The sequence below is a fragment of the Lutjanus erythropterus genome, chromosome 8 (assembly GCF_056507025.1).
Source record: "Lutjanus erythropterus isolate fLutEry1 chromosome 8, fLutEry1.hap2, whole genome shotgun sequence".
Taxonomy (NCBI): domain Eukaryota; kingdom Metazoa; phylum Chordata; class Actinopteri; order Lutjaniformes; family Lutjanidae; genus Lutjanus; species Lutjanus erythropterus.
Window position 1 is genome coordinate 11,875,047 of NC_139324.1, and position 23,906 is coordinate 11,898,952.

Below are 23,906 nucleotides of genomic sequence, written 5' to 3' on the forward strand. Positions count from 1 at the left end.
ATTAAATTATCCTTTTAGACATTTGCTAAAAGGATCAAATGATTAGCTGATGATGTTTTATATCCAAAAGGTAAAAGGTCAACTTCACTGTGACATCATAATGTTCAGCTCTGATGTAAACTGTAAATTGAATGGTTGGTGGAGACATGCAACTGCACAGCAGTAATTCTAATTTTGACAGCTTTTATACAACCAATTACAGCAGACCTTTCACTTTTCTTGAAGCAATAGTTCACCCAAAAATGAAATTTCACTCAATATCTACTCACCCCTGTGCTGATGTGAGGATGGGTTAAGATCTTCAGTTCACAAAATACTCCCAGAGCTTCAGCGGAAAACAGCATTGCAGCCAAATCCAGTACAATTGAAGCCCAAGCGGGGCGACACGAGATCTTGCGATACCTTCACATCTGTGTTTACATGCTACCTGGAAGCAACTCAGTCAACAGAGAGAGATCTGCTCAGAAATAGTGACTGGTTATGTGCAGAGCTGACTTTGCAAACTTTCAACAAAGAAGAAAATGTCAGAGTACTTCGACATAGAAGAGGAACATCATTTCTTTGCTGCAGCCGTGCTGCTTGGGCGAGAGCTTGTGTACTCACTTCAGGTGTGTTCACACGGATCCAGTCTGAGAGGCTTTAACCGGCCGCAAGGGCGCAAACTGCCTCAGTTTCAAATCATGTTTCAGCGAGGGACAATGTATGTGGGGGATCATATTAAGGATAGCAGAACTTTACAAATCTCCCCTGCTTGAGTCTGGCAATTGCGGTGACATTGCAGTAGGTGCTTCTCCATGTTTTGCCTGAGTGCACATTATTAGTTATATAGTCATTTAATTCATTAATTAGTCAACAACAAAAATCAGCAATTCAGTATAGGTAGTTGTCCCAGTATGCAATTTGTGCTACAGCAAATGTAAAAAAAAAAGTATATACAATATAATATTGAAACGTAGAAACAAACGAGTTGACATAAATCATGCACAGGGTGACATACGCCTATGCACAGTGAGTCATTCAAGCTTGTCTGGAGCAGGCTAATAAGTATTCACCATAACCCCACAGGGCCTATAATAATCTAATGAACATTAAATATTGTCAGCATTACTAAGCAACATCACCACTATCAGTGTAATACAGATCACCACCAATAGAACATGATATGATATGACACATCCATAATTCTAGACATCAGCATCAGCACGAAAGTCAACACTACAAATGTTATATGCTGCACTTCAATTTTTAAAACGAGGATAATTGTCACTGTTGTTAACATGTCATCATTATCATCACCATCATTACCCTATTACCATCACCATCACCATCATCATCACTAAATAATGGACAACAACAGCAGCAGTTATCTCTTCCTGTCATGAGCATTCAGAGCTTGGAGGCAGACAGGGCTGAAGGAATTCTTGTCCCTGTTTTTCATGGCAATAGGAGCACTTAAGTGTAGATCCAGCCTGTTCCCAACTTGTCAAATAGCAACATTTTGTACCAGTGCATGGTACCCATTAGTGGCTGTATGAGACAGCCACTAATGGGGCACGGCATGGCAAGGTGCCTCTGCCTCGCATGGCAGCCTCTGTCATTAGTGTGTGAATGTGTGTGTGGGTGGGTGAATATGACATGTGTCGTAAAGCACTTTGAGTGGTTGGAAGACTAGAAAAGCACTCTATAAATACAGTCCAATTACCATTTCCCTCATGCGACACATAAATGCCACATAGGCCTATATCCCATTCTCATAACTGCGATTTCTCAAGAATACCTTGAGGAGATTTCCTCAAGTTTGGCACAAATGTCCACTTGGACTCGAATAAACTGATAGATTTTGCTGGTCAATGGTCAAGGACACTGTGACCTGATATTGTCTAAATCATGCATCTCAGGATTGCTTGGAGGGAATTTTTTTTAATTTGGTACAAACCTCCACTTGGACTCAAGGACGAACTGATTTGATTTTGGTGATGACCTCACAAAACATGTTTTCAAGAATTCATACGCTGATCATCACAAAATTTCACACAAAGTGCTGGAAATGAACTACTTAGTTACATGTAATTCAATTGCAAATTAAATGTTCACATAAAATTGTTACCTGTTAGAGTTACTGAGTAAAAGCATGTAATTAAATTACAATTACTAATCAAATTGTTGGTTGATGATGAAAATGATGATACCAGTACTTAATTCAGTACCTTTTTTCAAAAGTTCTTTATGGTGATTGATTTTCCAGATCTGGGTGCCAGAAGAATTGAATGGAGGTGTCATTTGACTGAAGGAGTTTTGATACTACTTGGTACTGCGTTACTTCAGTCAAAACCTTAAAGGTATTGAGTAGCGATACCCAGCCCTAGTGAATACAAAAGGGTTACATCCAAATATTCTTTTTCAGGTTGCCTGGAGATCTGCTCTCTACTGAGTGACCTCTTCAAGTTTGAATTCGCAATAGGTTGAATGTCAACAGCAGCAACAAGATACTGATGATAATATGATGTACATCTTGACATTAAAAGTTCAACATCTGGGAAATGTTGTCCATCAACTTGACTGCATTTGTGCACAAAGCATCATGGATGCAAACAAAGTCTGTCTCCTCGGTCCTGCATGTTTTGTCCTGTCAGCTAAGAACTGGTCCACCCATTAAATGCAACAGCATGATCTAGGATGTTGTGGTGGAACGTGTCTCTGTAAGATGCAGGCACTGGTTTCCCATTGCTAGCCCACTCTGAGTCCCATTTTGTTAGTTTAATTTTCCTGACCGGTCAGGGGCAGCCTTAAGTCCAAGCTGGGTTAGCATGGTCTCCGCTCACCTCCACTCCTCCTGGCGCGATCCGTGGCAGTGCGTCCAGCTGATCTGACTGAGTGGTTATAAGATGCAGAGTGCATTTGTTGATTGTCTCAGTCAGTCAGTGAGTCAACCTGATGATGAGCTGGTGACCTGTCCAGGGTGAGCCCTGCTTCTTGCCCAATGTCAGCAAGGATAGGATCCAGCCCCCTGCAACCCTTCAGGGATAAAGGGTTACAGATAAATTAATAAGAACAGCGTTATTAGGGTTTTATCAATCTGGAGTTTAACAAGTAAAATAACTAACGAAATACAAAATAGCAGAAAGGCAATGTTTACAATATGGTTTGCTTGTGCTTGCACCCTTACTTTCCAACCAGGCACTACCTTCACTGCCTCCTCCCATTCCCAGGGTTACATTGCTCCACTCACTGACTGGAGGTGCGTAGAGACGATCCTTAGGCCGGCACAAGCCACCGTAGACAACACAAACGAGAGCTTTGTGGCCCCTGAGTGCGCCTTCAGTGGGAGTCAGGAGGTCAGGATGCTGGAAGGTGGGGTGAGGAGGTGACACGGTTTAGGGGCTGATGGGGAGACATAGTTTGGAGGGGAGGAGGGCGGAGGGGGGGAGGTGACAAGGCTTCAGTTGTTTTGCTAAAATGGGTAGGAACAACCCTGACATTATGACATTGTGGACTCAGAAAAATAGACACACACACACACCAGGCAGTGTGCCATGTTGACCCCGTCACCTCCATCACATTTAGGAGAGGGAAAATCTGGTAACAGCATTTAGAGGCAGTGTTAATACAGTTTTCTTGTGCTGGACATCTGTAAAACCAAAAGTCAGTGTTGGTGCTGTCAGTCAACTTGAGTTGTCTTTCAATTCCCTGTAATCCTAGCGTGTAAATGTTCCCTGGTACCACATCGTTTGAGTGAAATTGTGCATACTGACAAGGATTGTTCTCATGTTTACAAAAGGCACTTAGTAGCAGGGTTGCCAGGTCTGTGTTTAAAAAAAACAGCTCAGTGGCAGATCAAAACCAGCCCAAAATCAGCCCGACGGCCAATGAAACTGGCACTAGCAGGCAGTGAGCAGAAGCACATCATATTTGTGTGTGCATGTGGATGTGATGTGTGCCAGGTCTGTGTGCATACATGCTGATCAGGAGTCAGTTTGCTAGGATTTATGTAGAACGTCTTAAAGTAAAACCAGTTAACTTAACTTAAGAAAAGATTTTTAATAAGTTTAAAATATTAAGTCGAACCAACAACTGTTCAACAACTGTTACACTGATGAACATTACAAAAAAACTGATTTGAGTCAATTCAAATGCTTTGACTCATTTTTTTTTTTTTTTTTTTCTAAATTGTATGTAAAAGAAAATAATAATCTGGTAAGAACACAGGAATTTGCTGCAGTTTTATGTTTAGACAGAAAAACATTTTTGTGTTCAGCATAACACTATTTGTTTTTATTAAGCATAACACTGACTACATGTTTTACAACCATGTATTCAGTTAATTCAGCTATCAAAACAAACATCAAATATATGGTAAATGTTTATGTTGTCAATTGATCATGAGGTAATTACGCTATATTGCTTTATAAATTTTAGTTAAATGAACTTAAAAATCAAAACTTCTTGACTTAACACAGGGTTTGTGTGAAGTTTTCATGTCATTTTGAAAGTTCTGAATATTTGTATGGAGTCTACACTAACATTTAGTGTCATGAATGAACTGGGGTTTACAGTGATGTTCTTGCCATATTTTAAAAAAATTAAAAAAAAAAAACAGAATTGCACAGATGTAGAAGGAAAGAAAAATGCAGTGATTCAGAATGCAGCCATTAAGAATGATAGGATTAATGAAGTTCTTTGCTCATTAGTGCTCACAAATATGCTTTCAAGTTGCAAAGCCTTTTTACTCCAGTAATCCGCCCGTGAGAGAGAGCTTGCAGAGACCACAGTCCGCGTTGCTCCAAAGGTCAAAATGTCACTTTGGGTTGTAGGGAGAAGTAAACAGGGATGGAATAAGCCTCCTGTCTTAGGGGGCCCATGCCATAAATCCTTAAAATAAGAGTGCCTCTACATGGTTTCTAGCAGCTGAAACAAAGGGTCAGGCTTTAATCGCTGGTAATAGAAATCCTGTTGTGTTAGCTCAGTGAACTAGCAAAGGCTCGGGATCAGAGGTTGGGCAAAAGACAGACTCAGATGCTCTTAAGAAAATGAAAAATAAATCTCTTGGATTCCACTAGTGGAGGATCCGTGAATGATCAGAAAAACCATCATCAACGCGTGCGGTGCATTCCTCTAGGCCGCAGAGGCAAACACAAGCCAGGTGAAGCAGAGGAATGCCTGGCCCCAGGTGATGAATAGTCATAAATTCATTAGTGGATGTGGCTGATTTGGAAGAATGAACGCTATTGCGGCGATAAACCAGCTGACCCCGTCAACTTGGCAGCTGTCATGACCTCAACCTGTGGCAGTATTAGATGAGGGAGGGCAGAGGGACAATATTTGTTTAAGCTGATAACTAGGGGTTGTAGAGGTTGTGTGTGTGTGTGCACATACATATTTAGTGTCTTGTTTATAGTGCATATGTGTGACTTTGGGAACGTGTGGGAGAGCATGATTATATACACAAGCCATGGATTTGTACCTGTTTTCCTCAGTGATTATTCAGACAGCATGGATGCACATGCACTGCAAACACACACACTTATAATGCGTTTGTGCACGAGTGAGTGTGTGGCCCTGAGTGCAGCCATGAGACGCAGCATGCTTAATGGCCTACAGCTCTTGCTCAGCGTCATTAACATTCCAGCTGTGGAGATTTTGGCATGCATGGAAGCATGACAAGACAGCTACACATCTCTCTGCCTGCTCCCAGCACAGACTGTCATTTGTCTCGAGAGGTGCAGGCTCCTCCGAGGAGATCGTTTTTGACAGATCATTTCTCCACTTGTCTGCATGCTGTCAGTCACAAGGACCACAATGCTGATTTGTTTTCTCCGTTTTTTCCTTTCTCAGAGAGACGTTCTGCTGCTCCTGCTGACTCATCCATGCAGCTACAGGTAAAGAGTTATTTACACTGATCCCTCCCTAACATGCTATTTGCCCCGCAGGCAAACAAATCTCATTGCACTCCTTGGCAGATCCTAATAGATACATTTAGAGCAATTATGTGACTGATATTTTACAGGGACACGTGATGTGTTTTGATGGAGCCTCGCAGAAACATTACATGAAATGTAGCCGTTGGTAGGTGTCGGCACAGGCAGACATTCAGTCGGGCAAGCCTTGTGCTGTTGCACAAAGTGTTGACACACTGACATTATGGCAACTGTAAACCTATCTTGAGAAACAGAAACACTGGGAGAGGTGTTGCAGGGGGGAAACCGCTCTGGTGCAACAGATGTGGCTACAAGTTACCTAACACACGCAGTGCCAGTACAAAATTATGTGTATGCACATGAAAACACATATCAAAAAGCAGGTATGTGAAGCATTAATCATAGTTGTGAAGCTGTTAATCATAGTTGTAATTACTGTTCTGCAGATCCAGCTCATGAGAGACAGTGAATGTTGACTGACAGCGAGAAAGAAATGTTTTATGTTTCAAGACTGAAGTGTGCGTGTTTTTCTTGTAGTACTCAGCTATTTCAACCCCACCTTTTTGATTTTAATGAGGTATCAGCCTAAAGCACCTTCTATCAGAGGGCAGTAGCAGATTCAAATGTAGGCCCAACCCATTTTTCATCAGGATAAACACACACATTTTCAGCTGGTATTAAAGGGATAGTTCAGATTACTAAAAGTAGGGTTGTAAGAGATAATTATCCAGTAACTGTATTTCATACAGTAGACACGTCCCCAATTAGGAGAAGACTAGAGTACCTGCACAGATGCTAAGCAATGTACTGCTGTGAACAGGGTCAGCAGCAAAACAGGGAGTTACAAAAGTCAGTACCGGTTTAAGTGTACGCCATATTTAGAATATTTTCAGTGCTTCACCTTGCCTAAGCCAAATACTTCTATTTCTCCAAACCAATCAAACTCCATGGGTGAAATCAGTGATTTTACCTCACAAAACATGGGAGTTGCTGGTCTACTGCAGCTTTGAATGGTTAGGTTGTTTGTGGTTTTGTGTCACTTTAGTGTTTTACAAAGTTAGTTCGAATTCACCAAAGTCACAAAATAACACAAACTATCAGATCAAGGCAGCAGTAGCTCCCATGTTCTGCAAGGTAAAATGACTGATTTCACAAAGAGTTTGGTTTGTTTGGTTTCAGTATAACAGTGGTGGTTTCCTGTAAGAGACGGCTGTCTGACAGCACACACTTAAACTGATATTGATTTTTTTTTATTTTTAGGTGGCTAAAATACATTTTGTATTTTGTTCCTGACTTTGTCCTGGCCTCCAAACTGGGGGTGTGCCAACCATCATCTACTGTAGGTAATACACTGACTACGGATAAGTGCCTCATACAACCCCACATTAAATAATCCAAACTATCCCTTTAATGGGATCTGTATCCACATACGTTATCTGGATAATAAATGACCCAATCTTGCCTCTGCATTGACACCTGGTATTTTTAATGTGTTCTCATTATTCTCATTGAGATCAGATCTCTGTCCTCCAGAGCAACACCTGTGTGTGAGTAATTTGAGGTGACGAAAAGTTTCCAAAAGTATGCACATCCAAATGTGATAAATGCCAGGTGCTGGACAAAAAAGTCTGCACATTGGATATGAACATTTATTTTCATCATGTGATGTCTTGGACGCTGAATATAGGAATATTATCCAGTCTGCAGACTCTATTTGCCATTTTTCTTTCCTAATTTGAGGTGGGGAAAATCAGTCCCAGACTCCCTTAAAAAATCATACAGTTTTGCTAGTTGTTGAGTTCAGGGAAACTTTATAAATGTTGTGACATGTTGTCTACAACATATTCTTTACTATTAGTCCCATCTTGGAAATTTGGCAAATGTAATACATGAAGTTATTCATTACTTTGTGTAAAAATATTGTCTTTTTGTCCTGGTGTATTGTAGTACTGGTGTGCAGGTAATTCTGTGACTACATAAATTTAATGCCTCGTTAACACACCATCACACACAGTTATTTTTTACTGTTTATCATTAACTTCCCATTCGTGTTGCTTTCATTTTTCACACAGTTTGGTTGAATAATTCATATTTTGGTGCATCCCTGACACAGAATAGATGTATAATAATAATTGTACGGAGGCAGTACATTGCATGGGTTCGGCTTACGCCTACCTAACATCTGAACACAAAGCAAGCCAAAAGACCTCCAGATGTGGTCAGGCAGATCTGATCACATTCTGATCACAGCAAATTTAAGGGCTTTTCAAACTGCATAGCCCTGGTCTAACTTAGCCCCGTTTCACACACACACACACACACACACACACACACACACACACACACACACACAATTCGGGGCTAATCCTGCTCTGGAGTAGGGCTAGCAAGCCCTACGATAAATTCAGGGTTAACCTACTTTGGAATCTGCCAGTGCTAACAGCTCCCTTAGCCTGGAGTGAAGTGCAGTGTGAAAAGCCCTTTACACATTCATTAGCAAGTATTTTTCCTTATCTGTATAATAATAATAATAATGTGTAAATGTCTAGGCAACATGACACAGAAAAGACCTTAAAGTTAGAAAATATTTAAGAAAACATTTTATTTTACATAAACTGTACAGATGACATTTATTTGACTAAATGATTCTTAGACAGGAACTAAAAATAACGTTCTTATTAAATAGAAAACTGAAACAAAAATAGAATTAAAGATGAAAAAATGAAGTGTTGCTTATTGTACAAAACAGAGAATGAAAATAGAGCTAAGAAATGAAATCATATATCGTACCCTGATACAGTGGTAGGCCTATTGCAAATGATCAAAAACAGTATTGTACACAGTAACTCAATGGCCTCGCCATCTCAGTACAATAGCTAAAATCTTGGCCTCTTTGGTTCCATTAATTAGGTAAAATACATTTGAAACAAAATTCAATTTACTTCTATAAAAATAACTTTTCAATGGCAGTTTTTGTTTCACTAATCCCGCAACTTTTCAGTGCAAACGTCACAACAATCATTCGCTTTGGAAAGGAGGCGAAAGATTACATTTCAAGTATTGATAAAGAGTCGAGGGCTGAAGACAGAGAGGAGGAAGAGAGAGAAAGACAAAGATGGAAAGAGGATTCAGTCTAATAGAGCATGTTGAGTATGGGTATAGGTTACTATACATTGCATAGCTCATGTGGCACTTATTTAGCGATAGGACAGGACACTCAGTACCCCTTGGAAGGCATTTCTTTATACAAGTGCTATTCAGGGTGTGCATTTCAGTTTCTGCAAGTGCTGCACTGCACTGTGGCGACCCACTGGGCCAAAAACTAGACTCTCCACATCCGCAGGCCCACTTCTGTTGGGCCTTAGGGGGCAGGAGGAAGCAGTTCACTCTGTCGCTCCCAGTGCACGAGTGAAGTGCACTTATGAGATCTGTCTTCACCTGGTTGTCATGGTAGCAGGGCCTGCAGCACTCTTAGGCAGGAAGTTGAGGTTGAGGCCCGTAGTCAACAGCGAGAATGACAACAGCAGCGGCAGCCGCCTTTCTGCGGAAGGTATAATCCTGCAAGGCATTAAGCGCTGCCGGCGGTCTAATTCCACCAGAGAGGACAGACAGTCAGACTGTGTCTGTGGGCATAATATTGAAGTGCTGGTGTTCTGAATTGTATAAGCTGATGAATTGTCAGTGCTTTATAAAAACAAAAGTCTGTCATGTGCTTAAAGTACTTAAGAGGGTTGGAGGAGTGGGGTCGGGAGCGTCGGGGTGAAGCCAATAAAGTCATCGGCTGATCCTGTCACTTTCCTTAAGCGCTTGTTATCTTCATTCAAGAGGAGATGATGAGCCATTATTTTTTGACTAGAAATGGCAAACTAGAGCAAAATATCATTTGGTGATAATCATTCCCTTCTCGTCCCGTCGCTGACCAGTCGTCGCCCAGTGGACGAACTCGGACAGCAGGCATGTCACTCTGATAAATACACACACTCGCACGCACACATGGACACAACACTGATACTTGCTAGATTGTAGCAGTGTGCATGTTGCTTGCACATACAGTAGGTATAGATATATTGTATATGTGTACCGTACAATAACGTCCTGTTTGTACAAAAGGCCTTTCTGACTGTTCCAAGTTCAACGGTGATGAAGGGGCAGCGTGCACTCAGGCACAGCCACACTCCTCCACGATCATGTTGGGCACATCCCTCTTTACGATGTTGTATTCATCGTCAAAGTAGAGCATGGACATAGTACTGAGCTTGGTGGGGATGCAGCAGGAATTAACAGAGCCCGGGCTCATCCCTCTCATGCGGTACTGGTTCACTACTGCAGTGTGGAAGGATGAAGCTGAGCCCGGCACGCCTGCCATGTAGGCCGGGCAGCTGCCCTCGCAGTAGTTGCCGTAATAACCAGCCGGTGCAATGATCCAGTCGTTCCAGCCGATCAGGCGGAAGTCTATGTAAAACTGCTGCCGGCAGCAAAGGCCCCCACTCGTGCCGTCACACTCCAGCCCCCGCTTGCGAATGCGGTGCTTTCCATCCACCTGCCTCGCACGCACCACCAGGAAGGGCCGGTGGGACGGGTCGCCCGGGTCCACCAGCACCGGAGCCACACCAGCTGTCTCACAGCCGTCGCAGTGGACCTCCAGGTCCTGCCGCCGGCTGCCCTTCCCAAACACGGCTCGCACCGCCTCTGACAGGGGGAAAGTGTGCCAGCCACTGCGTTTCAGATCCACCCGCTTCTCCACCAGCGCCCAGCGGCCAGTTCCCCCTCCACCACCGCCTCCTGGGCCTCCCTCTGCACCGCCGGCAGCCCCAGCCTCCTGGTAGTGGATCTTGACAGTCACCTTCCTCCGGAGGCCTTTCTCAGGACCGGCTGGCAGCACGCGGAAGTAGAGCCACAGGTTGGCCTGAGACACATACAGGTTCTGATTGCCCTCATTAGAGATGAGGAAGTACAGACCAGACTTGGAGGATGTGTGCTCATCTGTGGGAGACAGAAAAAAAAAGAATGGATTATTCTTAGTCTGCCATTTATATGTTTCAACATAAATGTAGAAAAACATGACAGATTGGTCAGTTTATTAGGTAGCATGTCTCAAAATGTTGAAATAGTCAGTTCATGTTTATGTTGAGTTGGAGGGTTCATTATTGACAGAACCCTCATCAGCGTTGGGTAGAGGTGTCACCATTCTTAAAGTTGAAGATTAATATTTATGATTTTAAGCCCATAATTTGATTGATTTTCTTTTTTTAGTTAAACATTTTTAGCACTGACAGCTGGGTCATTGTTGAACTATCGAGTCTTAATTTGTGAAGATCAGCAGTTCATTGGTTTTATGCCATGACAACTGCCATTTACATTTTTTTTAATTCTTCAAAAAGATAATCTATATGGTATTTAGCATAATATAACAGCTGGTAAGCTCTGCTGTGTTATCTATAAGTTTTGTGGTCTTTGCAGACTCTGAAATTGTGGAGTATCTCAAGACAGGTCTCAAGATGGATATATCACAAATTCCCCATTATCAAATCCCTCTTTGTGCCTGTAGAGAGGCACATTAGCCTCAGAAGTCTCATCAGATGACTATTTTACCAACACATTTTTAAAAACATATCCTACGTTTCAAAGAAGTAAACTACAAAAAACACTGGTTGGGTGAGTCTGTTTGATTTGGAAAGCCTGTGCACTTTTATAGTTTGTATGTAGGCATGTATTTTGAGAAACTGGTCATCACATGACCTAAGTATGGAATTTCAGTAACATGATGACACATCTGCTGCCACACACACACAATTGTCACCACGTGACCAAAACTCTTACTTATATCATGCGATAGCTGAACAATTGCAGAGACAACTCTGCTCTCATCTGCATCGGCTGTTGAAGGCCAAGATATGTGATGTATATCAACACCTTCTCATCCCGGCTTGACAACTACGGATGCTGCAATGTCACAGTCCTCGTACTGATGCACAAGACTGACCAACCCTTTAGTAGCTGTATGAAATGATACCCTTTCTAATATGTGACATGGTTGCAGTTTGGGTAAGTTCAGGAAAAAAATCATGTTTTGGGTTTTGGGGATAAAACATTCATATTCATGTCGTAGAGACATACCTTAACATTACCCATAATCACTACTGCCTAATCCTAACCCTAACCTTAACCTAACCCTAACCTTAATCTAACCGCAAACCAAGTCTTCACCCTGAAATTCAGATTTACATTATTGGGACTTGCATTTTAAGTACCCACAAGTGACTTTGTAAACAAGTTTGTGTATCCACAACATGAGTAATACACTTCCGCACACACACACATAGACACACAAACACACATACATGTGCCCACAGAGAAAGCAGAAAGCCTCCCCAAAAGGGCACAGCTCTGTCTTTTAAGGGCCTTGTTTTCTCTGTTCACCCTCAATCACTGTGTCAGGTGACCTCTGTGGCAGCTCCTGATAGGCCAGCTGTGACAATCCAGTTCTGGGATCAGGCCCAGTTGGCCTCTGGTCCAGCTTTGTAAGTGACAGGGCCAAAAAGAGAGAGGGAGGGACAGGGAGGAGGACAGAGAAGAGGAAGACCAAGGGAAGGAGGAAGGATGCAAGTGGAAAAGGTGGGGAGGGTGGCGGATGCCGCCAAGGCTCCCAGGGGGTTCACTGAGTTCGCTGTTGGTGCCCCCCCATCCTGAACCCCGCCCCCACCCTACTCCACCCCTCCCCCCCTCCTTGCAGTGTGAGCACCCTGAGAGTGACAGCACAAAGCCCCCTGTGAGGCAGTGGGAGACAGCCGCGCTGCAGCCCGCCATTCAAACGCGTGGCTTTCCAGCAAAAAGCATGATGAGGCAAAAATAAAAGCCATTTACATGACACTGGCCACTTTCTACAGCCGCACAATGAAGAGATCCCGGGAGTCTAAAGGTGGCGATGGGCTCTCCCTGGCACTGTTTTTTTTTCTAAGCCTAATGATGTCTTCCAAATTACCCCGAGGTAACTTGAAAGGTTTCTATTTCAGGAGATTTGGTACAATGTGCTCAAGCAGAGCAGCGCCTTTGAAAGCGGCTAAATTACTTTGTTTGCCGACTGATTAGTGTGTGTCAGTGTCAACAGGTGGCCACCAAAGATGGGCCCCCCTCTTTAAGGCGCCTCACGCCTCTTCCTCCTGTAAAGCACGGCTTTACATTCACACAGAAACCTGTTCAGACCAGCTTTCCACTCTGTAGCATGTCAGCTGGGAGCTCAAGCACTTCACACACACACATTTGCATCCATCCATGCACACACACACACACACACACACACACACACACACACACACAACCCCATTGTAAGCAATACGCCAACTATCAGCCTTCTCAATACCAGAGCCTGTGGGTAAAGTATCAAGTGCACAGTGAGTACATACTGAAATCCATCTGAAGTGAACGACAGAAAGGAATCAGCTGAACAGCAGCTCTTGCCTGCGACTGCTCTAAATGCCCCTCAGGGCTACAAGTAACTCCCCTCACCTCACCTCAGTCAGCGCTGGGCGTTCTTACTTGCCTCGACAGCTCTGAGCTTAGAAAGCAGGGGATCGCGCAGCAACGAGCGCACAATGACAGCGTGATAAACAGACAGGGAGCCTGGAAATAAAACTGATCATGAAGCTAACACCTCAAGGTGATTGGTTCCTATTCAAGAAATGTGCATTAGCCTTCGGGACACAGTAGGATACTTAAATCATGTGCAGTTCAAAGCCGTCCTGTGAAGAGCTGAGAGATAAAACTGATGCAGGGTTGACAGTTTTGGCACTGTGTTGATGTCTCAGTAACACCTCTGATGTTATTACTCGCCACTGCTGCCTTCGTGCTTGCTCTTGGTGGGAAAAAAAATTGAGCTCGGTGGCAGACAGATGAAAGAGAAGCTTACAGGGAACCAGTGTCAATGTGAATGGTGTCATTATTCTATAGCCATTAGACTGTTAAATCTACATTTGCTTCATAATGATAAGTTAAGGCAAAATAGTTGTCTATCACCACTTTAATGTATGAAATAGTGTGACGTCCATCACAGAGGCCTCACTCATCAAATGACTTGATCTGTTCAACCAATAATCCAACACCTTAAAACCTCAAGACGTTTAGTTTTCTATCACTTAAGACTAAGAGAAAACAACAATCTGCACAACTGATTTTTGCTGAGAAAATGACACAGCTCCACTATTAAAATAATTTTTCGGTCAAGTGTTTTTTATTTAACAGCCCATCACGCAGTTTTGAAAAGTATTTCAAGATGCAGTGGTTATACGTTTTTTTTAACAGAAACTAGGGCTGCAACTAACAATTATTTTAATCATGGATAAATTTAACAATTATTTTCATAATTAATTGATTAATTATTTAGTCTGGCAAAATGCTCATTAAAATCTCCCAGAGCCCAAAGTGAAATCTTCAATTTTTGTTTTTTCTTTTGTTCAACCAACAACAGTCCAAAAGAAGAAAAGTAGCAAATCATCACCTTTAAGAAGCTGGAAGCAGCAGATATTTTTGCTTGGAAAATGATGGACAATATTAATCAAATATCAAAATAATTGGCAGTTAATTTTCTGTTGATCCACTAATAGACAAATTATTACAGCTCCATATGAAGCTAGAAATAAACTTATTAAAACATTGCCATCACTTCACTAGTCTCACCTCAGAGTCACTTCAGTAGGTGCTCAGGGGCTTTCAGTCATACTGCATGGTGCTCATTAGGACACTGCAAATGTCCAATACTATACTTTTCCTAAATACATTAAGGTCTTGTCTATGTTGGCTTGAAATCTACTAATCTACTAATACTGTAGAAATTGGCCTAATCAGAGCATCTCCAATTCCATGACAATTTTAAATCTTTATCCACACCCTGAAGAGGATCATATGATACGGATGAAAGTTGCACAACAGCTACTAAATGGATCTTGAGGAAACTACTGTTTTCAAGGTGAATAAAAAAAACTGTGAACCTTGTCTACACTTTCAAGAAAAGTGTATTTTGAATGATTAAATAAATGCAAAACCTACAATATTTTACCCAGCAGTTACTGGGGGATATGAGGTCAGTGAGGAGCAGGACACTAAGGATCATTATGTAGATGTGTTTTAGTCACCCTCAGCATCGCTTTTACAGTCTGTGTTTGACATGTTTGATCATAGTGAGATCACACACCCAGCATGCAACATGCCCGATTTCCACTTCACTCCTTTTAAGGAACAAATTGTTCTTTTCATCCAGTGTTACAAACAGTTCGGAGCTGGCCCCGACACGCCTAGCCTGACCCCACAGTGGAAAAGCTGCTAGTGAGTATCAGCAGGCAGGCAGGCAGGCAGGCAGGACACCTGGGTGGGCTTGTGTGGATAAAGAGCTACTTCAGCGTGTCCCCACCTGCGCCACCAAGTCAGGGAAGAGGCCGGGGAAACAGGCAGGCAGCTCCAGAGCTCATTACTCAAAGCTGCTGTCGACAAGACCACACGCCGTGGAGGGACAGGGGCGCGGTGCGGAGCGTTCGCGGCTCTGACATGAGCAGAGGCGTGCGTGTGTGCATGTGTGCGTGCGTGCGTCTGTCCGTGCATAAAGCAGCTATCCCTCAGGCCCGACTCAGCACTCCAGGAATTCCACATGGGGTGAGGAGGTGAGGGAGGGAAGTAGAGAGGATGGAGAGGTAGGGCTGAGTTGCTAGACTTTTTGGCCAGAGGTTAAAGTGGCTGTTGCACCGGCTCCGTTGTTGTTGTTATGAAAGTTTTACCGCAGGGGCATTTTTAAAGCCCCACTGCAACCAGTGCGACATTTTTAGGTGAACATTCTTTCTTAAACAGAGAATGGACGTGTGGGTTATAGCAGCAGTGTTACAATTTCAAAATTAATTGAAAATTGATCAAAATAAGCTTTCAGTTTCAAGAACCACATCAAAAGGTAGAATCAGAAGTTCTTCCAGTATTTTTCTCTCCACCAGAACACAACAAGGATAACAGAGTGCAACTTACTGGCCATTAAATCACACTTGACTCCATATAGACCAAAATTGGAAAATGGAAAGGACAGTTGTCAGGGCTTAAACCCAATGATTTGTTGATCTTTACAAGTTAAGACTCGAAATTTTAGCAGTTGCATAGCTGTCAGTGCAGAAAAAAATCTCTAAAATGAAAAATTGCATCGAATTGTGACCTCCAAGTCCTATTGAATTATGGATGTGGAGAATTGTGACAGCTATAGCGTGAATATTAGCATGGGTAATGACAGCGGTCACTCTTACATGAGGTACAGAAGGTAGAGAATTTTTCACCGCCTCCTTCAGGAAGACACCAACAAGTCAAGGGTCTGCTGATGGTGAATGAGCACCCACTCATCCTCAGGCTCCACCATGTCCCTCTGCTAATCAGCTGTTATTGTCCCAGTGTTGGCAGTTAACGCTGCCCTCTCTTGCTCTGTTTGTAGCGCACTCTGGGACCCCTCATCAACAATGCTGTCCTGCCACCATGGGCCAGGACAGCGATTCCGCATGCAGCATTCACTGTACAGATCATGCCAATCAAGTTACCCCACCAGAGAGAAAGCAGCCGAGCTGTTACTTCCCTCTTCTCCCGCTGCTAGCTGCTGAACTGGGCGCTCGGAGGGGGTGAGCTCCCTCTACTCCTCGCCGATGAGCCTCCTCCACATGTCTCTAAAGACAGCCACAGAATAAGCAGCTAGCTGTCAGCTGCCAGGCTGGATGCTCTACAGCTAACAAGCTACTGTACATCCTCAGGTAACTAGTTAACACTGCATCCCTGCAGGGATATTTTAACACTAAGCCTAAAATGTAGTTGTTAATCAAAAACAGAATGTTCAATCAACTTTGTCAGGCAATGACTCATAACAATTAGGGGTGGGTGATATGGCCCTAAAATAACATCGTGATATTTGAGGGTATTCTGCTGTAACAATATGACCAAATACTGGCTTAGAGCTCACAATACCTGCTGAGCTCTTGGTTTGGGATTTTTGTCTCTCCTCGTACTTAACTGGGTGCTTCTGCTTGAGGTGGTGAAATGTGTTTGTTGTATTGCGTTGTTGATCTTTTGTAACCAAACCACTTCTACACTACTGAAGTCACTCCCCTTTTTGGAATTAGCTCCTCCACTGTGGAGCTGGAGGCCATGTTACTTTCGTTTTTAGCCACGCTTGTTGTAGTAACATTCATATTATCATCGCGATATGAATTTTCTTTGTCATGAAAAGATATTAGAACAACTTAACGACATGACATGGCACAATAAGACAACTATGAAATATGCCAAAAAATGCCAACGTATACTGGAGTGGGTCATGTTAAAAAATGTTGCATAAATCATTTAAAGGATCACAGCTCTACAGAGGCAGCCTGGACCTTTGAGGACTGAAACACACACTTGTGAGTGAATGTGGAAAATGTCTGGACCAGGTCCAGGATGGCCCTGACTGACAGCTCCTCATGAAAGAGTTGTGTCCTGAAGTGAACCCGCCAACCCGATCCTGTGGAGGAACCGGGCCGGAGTTAATGACCTCCCATAATGAAGTCTTAATTCCGTGTCTTGGACCACTCGCTGCGAGTTCACTGGGTCCGAACGGCTACAGCGAGCAATCAAGAAGCCCCGATCTAAACTTCTCCGTCCGTCGACCCCTCTCTCTTTCCCCCTGCTTGTGTTCCCCGCTCCGCTCCTGTGGATACGGGACACCAAATCCCTCAGTGAGGACCCACGGGACCATGTCAGAGGAGACGGGAGATTGGCATCATCTCGCTCACCTGCCCGGGGCCGCTTGGCAGACCTCTTACCTCTGCGCTACCGCAACCAGAGATAAGGAGCGGGCTCCCTGGCTGACAAGCAGCAGTTAACCCTGTGCTGAACCGCTCCACACATGCACGGAAACACCTCTCCGCATCCATCTGCTGGCTCGCTGTTGGCTAAACATATGCCAACCTCACCCCCCAGCCCGCCCTGTCCTAAACTGTGACAACAACAATTCAGGCTCCCTCATGCTCCCCTGGCTTCGGAGCTTTCTGGAGACCTTGCCTCTGAGCCGTGCCCCGGCTGGCAGCATTCGATCTGGGGGGCGTGAGCCAGCTGGCCAGGAGGCAGACGGGGGTCTAGGGAGCAGGGACCCGAGCCAGCTCCATGGTACAATGCCACACAAAGGCTCAAAGGTGTGAGGAAGAATAGAAGTGGAGAAAAAAACAGAAGTAGAAGAAGAAGAAGAAGCAAAGGAGCCCAGCGAACCTTTAGAGAGACAAAAACATTCTTTACAAAACTGCAATATGGGCACACACACACACACACACACACAGAGCATCACCAACACCATACCCCTCCACCCACACTCTCCCCCCCATCCGACCCTGTACCAACTCAAATGTCTCATGCATTATTCTGATTTCTTTTGTTTTCTCCGCTTTTTTCCCTGCCTAACGTTGACATGTCAGCCTCAGCGCGAACACATCGTGCTCTTATAATAATTGCCCGGCTTTTGTTCCCTTGTCATGAGGCTGCTCAGATCATTCCCGTTGGAAGGCGGGACCTCGCAGCCCATTCAGGCTAATTGTAGCGGCAGGGCCAATGGGAAAATACAGGCTGGTGTGTGTATGTGTGTGTGTTTAAGACATCCTATTTTGGTGTCTTTAATTGTACGCTTTCTTTTTGTTAAACTAACAGTGTGTGTCACAGAGTGGTTCTCACCGTGCTAACTGACAATTATTGGATTCTGTCAGATGATTTAGGTGTGTGTGAGTGTGTAGGAAAGAGGGGGTGTGTGTGAGAGGCAGAGAGAGAGGAAAGGGTGTTCTCTTTGGACTTGTGAGAATTAGTTAGATACACATTCTTAGAGGAAGGGATAAATGGCCAATTGAGGGACTTTGTCCGTATTTAAAAGAGGGCTTTATACATTGGAGTATTGAGTGTGAGCTCAGCTTTAGTGATGAAATTGGATTCAGAGGTTCTTTTTATCCCCTAGACAACACACGAGGGTAATTTAAGGACTCTGTCTTTGCTTTCATTTCTTTTTAATTTTCCCAAACAGGAGGATTGAACAGCAACCACTGGCTCCAGGCTGGAGCTGTGATGTAATACGATGATGAAATGATGACTGCGCTGCATCCAATTATTTTAAAAACTCATCTATTCTGTCTCTGCTGCATTAAAAGCTTTACAGGATGAATTTCCACCTGTGGATGAAGTTATTAACCCACCTGAGCTGCCTCTTACATAAAGTCAAAAGGTGAATGGGTTCACGGAGAGGTCGATTCAGATGTGTGTGATGAATTATTGATCATTTACCTGATTCAGCGAAGCTTATGATCTCAGAGGTCTCCGCTTGAACCTCGTTGCTGAACGCAGCCTGTCCGTCAAAGCTTGGGATCTCCACCCGGCCGTCCTCCCGCACCTTCCCGGCGTGCAGCCTCCGCAGCGCCGTCACCATCGCAGCCTTGGGGATGGGATGCGTGATGTTGGGTCTGTCTCTCATCTGCAGCCGGTTCAGTATGTGCCTCTTCACCGCCTCCAAGAAGTCGATGTTCAGCCGCTCCGACTGATCGGGCGCCCTCAGGCCGCACGACGCGCACGATTCCTGCGGAGAGCCTTGCGCCTCCGTCCCGGTCACCGAGCTGCAGCGCACGGAGAGAATAATAACGCACGCCACTAACCAAGGCAGAGCCAAAGTGTAGATGCTCATTTTTTAAAGGTTACAGTCCAAATGCTAAGGGAGATGAGGGTGAATGTATCAAACACGCACTCTGAGGTTAAAGCTGAGTTTTAACGTACAGATTCCTGGAGAACATCCACCGGTGCTCAAACGTGAGACGCCTCAGATATCCAATAAAATGTTTGTATTCCCAAATCATAAAGAGTGCTGCTGGTGAACTCCACTCATTCTCGTGCAGCTCGTTATCCAGCAACACAAAAGAAAAGTTCATCTGTGACTCAGGAGTTCTGATTGTTGACGCGCTGCTGTCACTTCAGACGCGCAGTCCACCAAAACAAACGAGGACAAGCCTGAATAAAAGCCACTCCGGTGTCCAGACGCGTCCACTCCGCTCTGTCCCATTCAAACAGCCCGCAGAAGCCGCAGTCTCCACCTTCTCGACCAGTCCCGCGTCTTTCGTGCGTGTGTGTTTGTGTATGTGTGTGTGTCCGGCCCGGGGTGCCGTGTCCTCTTGTCCGCTGTGAGTGACTGTGGATGGATGGATGGATGGATGGATGGATGAATGGATGGAGCAGCTCCGTGCGTCCTGCAGGATGCTGCCGCTCACTGAGACCCTCTCCTCCCTGTGCAATCACGACAACAGGGGCTCCGCACACCCAAACTTTTTATACACGACACCAAACCACGTGGGGATTTCCACCAACTGGACGCGAGGGATTAAGTCTACTACGTCTCCAGAGCCACGACTCCTCTGGAGGCAGGTTTTATTATGGTAACACGGACAGGTTGCGTAATTTTTCCCCTAAAAAAGGCGTGCGTTTTTTGACGTACACAATGAAACATGATGTGATCATCAGACTTACACATCACTCAGTTTGCAGGCAAGTCTGCTAAAAGCAGGCTGTGCCACTGAGTGATGTTTCTGTGGACTGAAAATAAATACATGAAAAGTTGAGGGAGCTCATTATTTCAAGGCAACTGTCTTCACTAAAATTTTGAGTTATCAGCCAATTTTTATGTTTTGAAATAAACCCAAACAAGTTTTGCCGACCTATGATCTTTTGTTAAGATAATATACTTTTCTTCTTTAGATGAAGTTACATTTTTGAGTTTTAGGAAATAAAAGAAATCTGCATTTCAGAAGTATGAGTTGTGAACCTGATTTGTTTGGTTCTAACTGAAAACTTAAAATTATAAACCTTTATAATTTCACTCTAATTAACGTACTCAAGGACTTTTGAAATAGTTTTTTTTTTGTTTTTCTTCGGTTTTAAGAACAGTAAATCATATCAACAAAAGATTACAGGTTGGGGAACTTTTTAAAAAGTTTATTTCAAAACTGAGAGTTTGACTGAGAACTTTGGTTAGTTTTTAGTTCAGTTTAGCCTTCGAATCATGAGTTTGCTCAATTCTTTTTTTCTTTTCTTTTTTTCTTTTTTTGTGTGCTGATCAAAAAAAAAATCAGACATATATTCCCATGCAAATCGTGATCTACACAATTTTTTTTTTTTTTCAAAATCCACAAGACCCTTTCAGTCTCTTTCAACCAGATATTGCAGGTTTAAAATTCTAAACAGCATACTTAAGATTAAATGTATAAATACGATATAACAGTAACATTTTTAAGAAAATAAAAGACGAATAAACGAAGCAATGAAAGTTGTAACTGACAAGTCAAGTGAGTTCATGGCTCGATGTAATGCTGATTAACAATGAAACAGCGTCATCTACCGGCAACAACAGCTCATTACACGCTGCAGATAGAAAAAACAGACAGACAGATAGACAGACAGGCAGATAGATAAACAGACAGATAGACAGATAGATAGATAGATAGACAGATAGATAGACAGACAGGCAGATAGATAAACAGACAGATAGACAGATAGATAGATAGACAGACAGATAGACAGACAGATAGACAGACAGACAGATAAACAGACAGATAGACAGACAGACAGGCAGATAGAGAAGCAGACAGATAGACAGACAGATAGATAAACAGACAGGTAGACAAACAGACAGACAGACAAAGACATACAGACAGACAGACAGATAGACAGACAGACATAGATAGACAGACAGACTGACAGACAGACAGAGAGACAGACAGACAGATAGATAGATAGACAGACAGACAGACAGACAGACAGACAGACAGACAGACAGACAGATAGATAGATAGATAGATAGATAGATAGAGGAGACATGCTATACCAAGGCCTATTAGTGTGTATGGAAAATAAGAAATAAGTATAGAAAGCTGAACATTTTAGTCATGGAAATTTCATTAATTCATATAAACACATAAAAAGTCAATATTTTTTCCTAAAGAACTAAATACAGAAGATATCATATACAAAATATCTAAATTTATGCTCATTATTTTATTTATATTTGTTTTATTATATTTCTTCATTAATCTTTTCACTTGTTAATCTTGACTGAGTCATGTGTACAGAACAGTGCCAACCAACATTAGACTTGTAGACCTTGAATAGCTAAATTATTTCAAAATAAATTTTGCAATTGAAAACACAATTAAATAGAAGCCAGCTCAAGTTTTGAAATAAGTCTCACATAAACACAAACACTTTTTGCTGATTGTGCCTGCAGATCAAGACAAATCAGAAAGGAGTCTTGTGATCGTGTAACCAAGGTTTTTACTGTGAATAAACAGAGCTGTGCCATAAAACATCTGCTTTTAGAATGGAGTTTGGTTTACCAGTCTGTCTACTTGACAGACTGCTGGGAGTATGAGGTATTTCTATGCTCTGAAAAGATAAGACCACTGTTGTGCAAAACCAGAAACAGTTCTTTTCTGGATTGCATGATGAGAAATGTAACATAACATGGTGGTGTGCTTGTACTTTTCACTTGGCCTGCCACAAGCTAATGTGGCACCATGCATCCTATATGCCCTGTAGCAGGTCTGCAAATGAGCCTTACTCCTGCAGTTCTACATTAGCATTACAGATCACTAAACATTGAACTCTGGCGCCATCATGTGTCATTTATGATACATCAGAGGCATTACAACATTTCCATGTAGGCAGTTTAAAGTAAATGACAGTAATTGTGCAATGTGTCTTCACCAGATAAGGTAGGTTGTGTGGCTGCAATATGTTACAGAGTTTCAGTACAAATTCAGACAAAAGTGTCACAACAGTGAAGTTAATACAAGTGAAGCTATTGTAAAAGATGGCTTGCCCCCCCCCCCCCCGGCTGCTGTCCAAATTTTGAACAATCTAATATAAAATATGAAAAGTTGTGGCTGGCAGAAATGTACAAGAAACTCCAATGCCCGAGTGCAAGTGAATGCAGCAAGAGATGACGCTCCTTGTAGACTCCTAGGTTTCCGTCCCTGTGGCTTTCTGTGCAGCCTCTACAGGTCCCGGGAACACAATACTGATGGCTTTTGTTCCTGGTAAATGTGTGCGTAAGGTCATCAACTTGAAATGGGTGGTGATTGTTTTCTTGACATCTGTGAAACTACTCATTCAGCAGACAAATATGCAAATTCCAGATTAGTCGTACAGGTGCAATAATAATAATAAAAAAAAAAAACAGCCAGTTTAAATAGTACTAAAATCTCTGGCAAACAAAAGCCACATCAGTCTGCAATGCATTGACAGTTATCATGTCATTCAAAGCTTAGCACCTAAGAGTTTATCAGAGCTGTCAAACAGAATGCATTAACTTTGATTTGTCTTAAAATGATGCATGAAAAATATAAATTAATGCACATAATTTCATGATCTTTTCTACTCTTTTAAGGATAAATAACTGGCTTATGTTAAAGAGATATGTATTTGGAAAAGTGTTGCAAATTTTGGAAATAAAATGTCTTTATTTCAAATTTCAACTTTAGATATTCCTATTCAGTTCTTTACTCATGTGCCACAATGTTTTTGAGTTAAAATATCTTCACTTAAGAGCTTTTCCAAGCAAATATTAGTATATGTGAGTGTTTGTGATGACTAACTCAGTATATATATGTAGATATTTGTAAAATCTCACCACATGAGTATTGCTCTAATTCCTTCTGAGAGTGTGGTATGTGTGTGCTTGAGTGTGAGCTGTCACAAGAAGTTTGCAGTTTTCTTTTTTAGTATAGTTAAGCATTGGTTGTGACAATAACAAGAAATAGATAATAAAAAAGAGGAAAATGGATCACCTCTGTTACTGAGGGCCACAGTCTTAAATCACTGGTCCAATTATCCATGTTGTCACTGACAGCAGGCAGCAGCAGACACGGTATCTGGAAGGGAAACCCAAACTGCCAAAAGATCTTGTGAGAGCGATCATTTTAACCAAAATCA

At 42.8% G+C, this 23,906-nt stretch overlaps 1 protein-coding gene and 1 long non-coding RNA gene across 2 annotated transcripts in view; one reads left to right on the forward strand and one right to left on the reverse strand.

The window, feature by feature from the left end:
- Positions 1 to 23,906, forward strand: part of LOC146322527 (uncharacterized) — a 124,067-nt gene that overhangs the window by 94,455 nt on the left and 5,706 nt on the right. The window contains exon 3 of the long non-coding RNA XR_014771300.1: positions 5,833 to 5,876. This is a non-coding gene — a long non-coding RNA (uncharacterized LOC146322527). The remainder of the gene's footprint in view (positions 1 to 5,832; positions 5,877 to 23,906) is intronic.
- On the reverse strand, positions 8,508 to 20,282 carry inhbb (inhibin subunit beta B). The gene is made up of 2 exons (XM_084724528.1): positions 19,221 to 20,282; positions 8,508 to 10,898 (listed from the first exon to the last, which is right to left on the reverse strand). Exons 1-2 carry the CDS (start codon positions 19,612 to 19,614, stop codon positions 10,075 to 10,077), a joined length of 1,218 nt encoding a protein of 405 aa, XP_084580654.1. The 5' UTR covers positions 19,615 to 20,282; the 3' UTR covers positions 8,508 to 10,074.

What these genes read in the sequence shown, in the direction of transcription:
- inhbb (XM_084724528.1), bottom strand. Translation starts at nt 19,614, where the DNA reads ATGAGCATCTACACTTTGGCTCTGCCTTGGTTAGTGGCGTGCGTTATT. An exon ending in CATAAGCTTCGCTGAATCAG is followed by an intron (nt 10,899 to 19,220) that starts GTAAATGATCAA and finishes TGTCTCCCACAG; the next exon opens with ATGAGCACACATCCTCCAAG.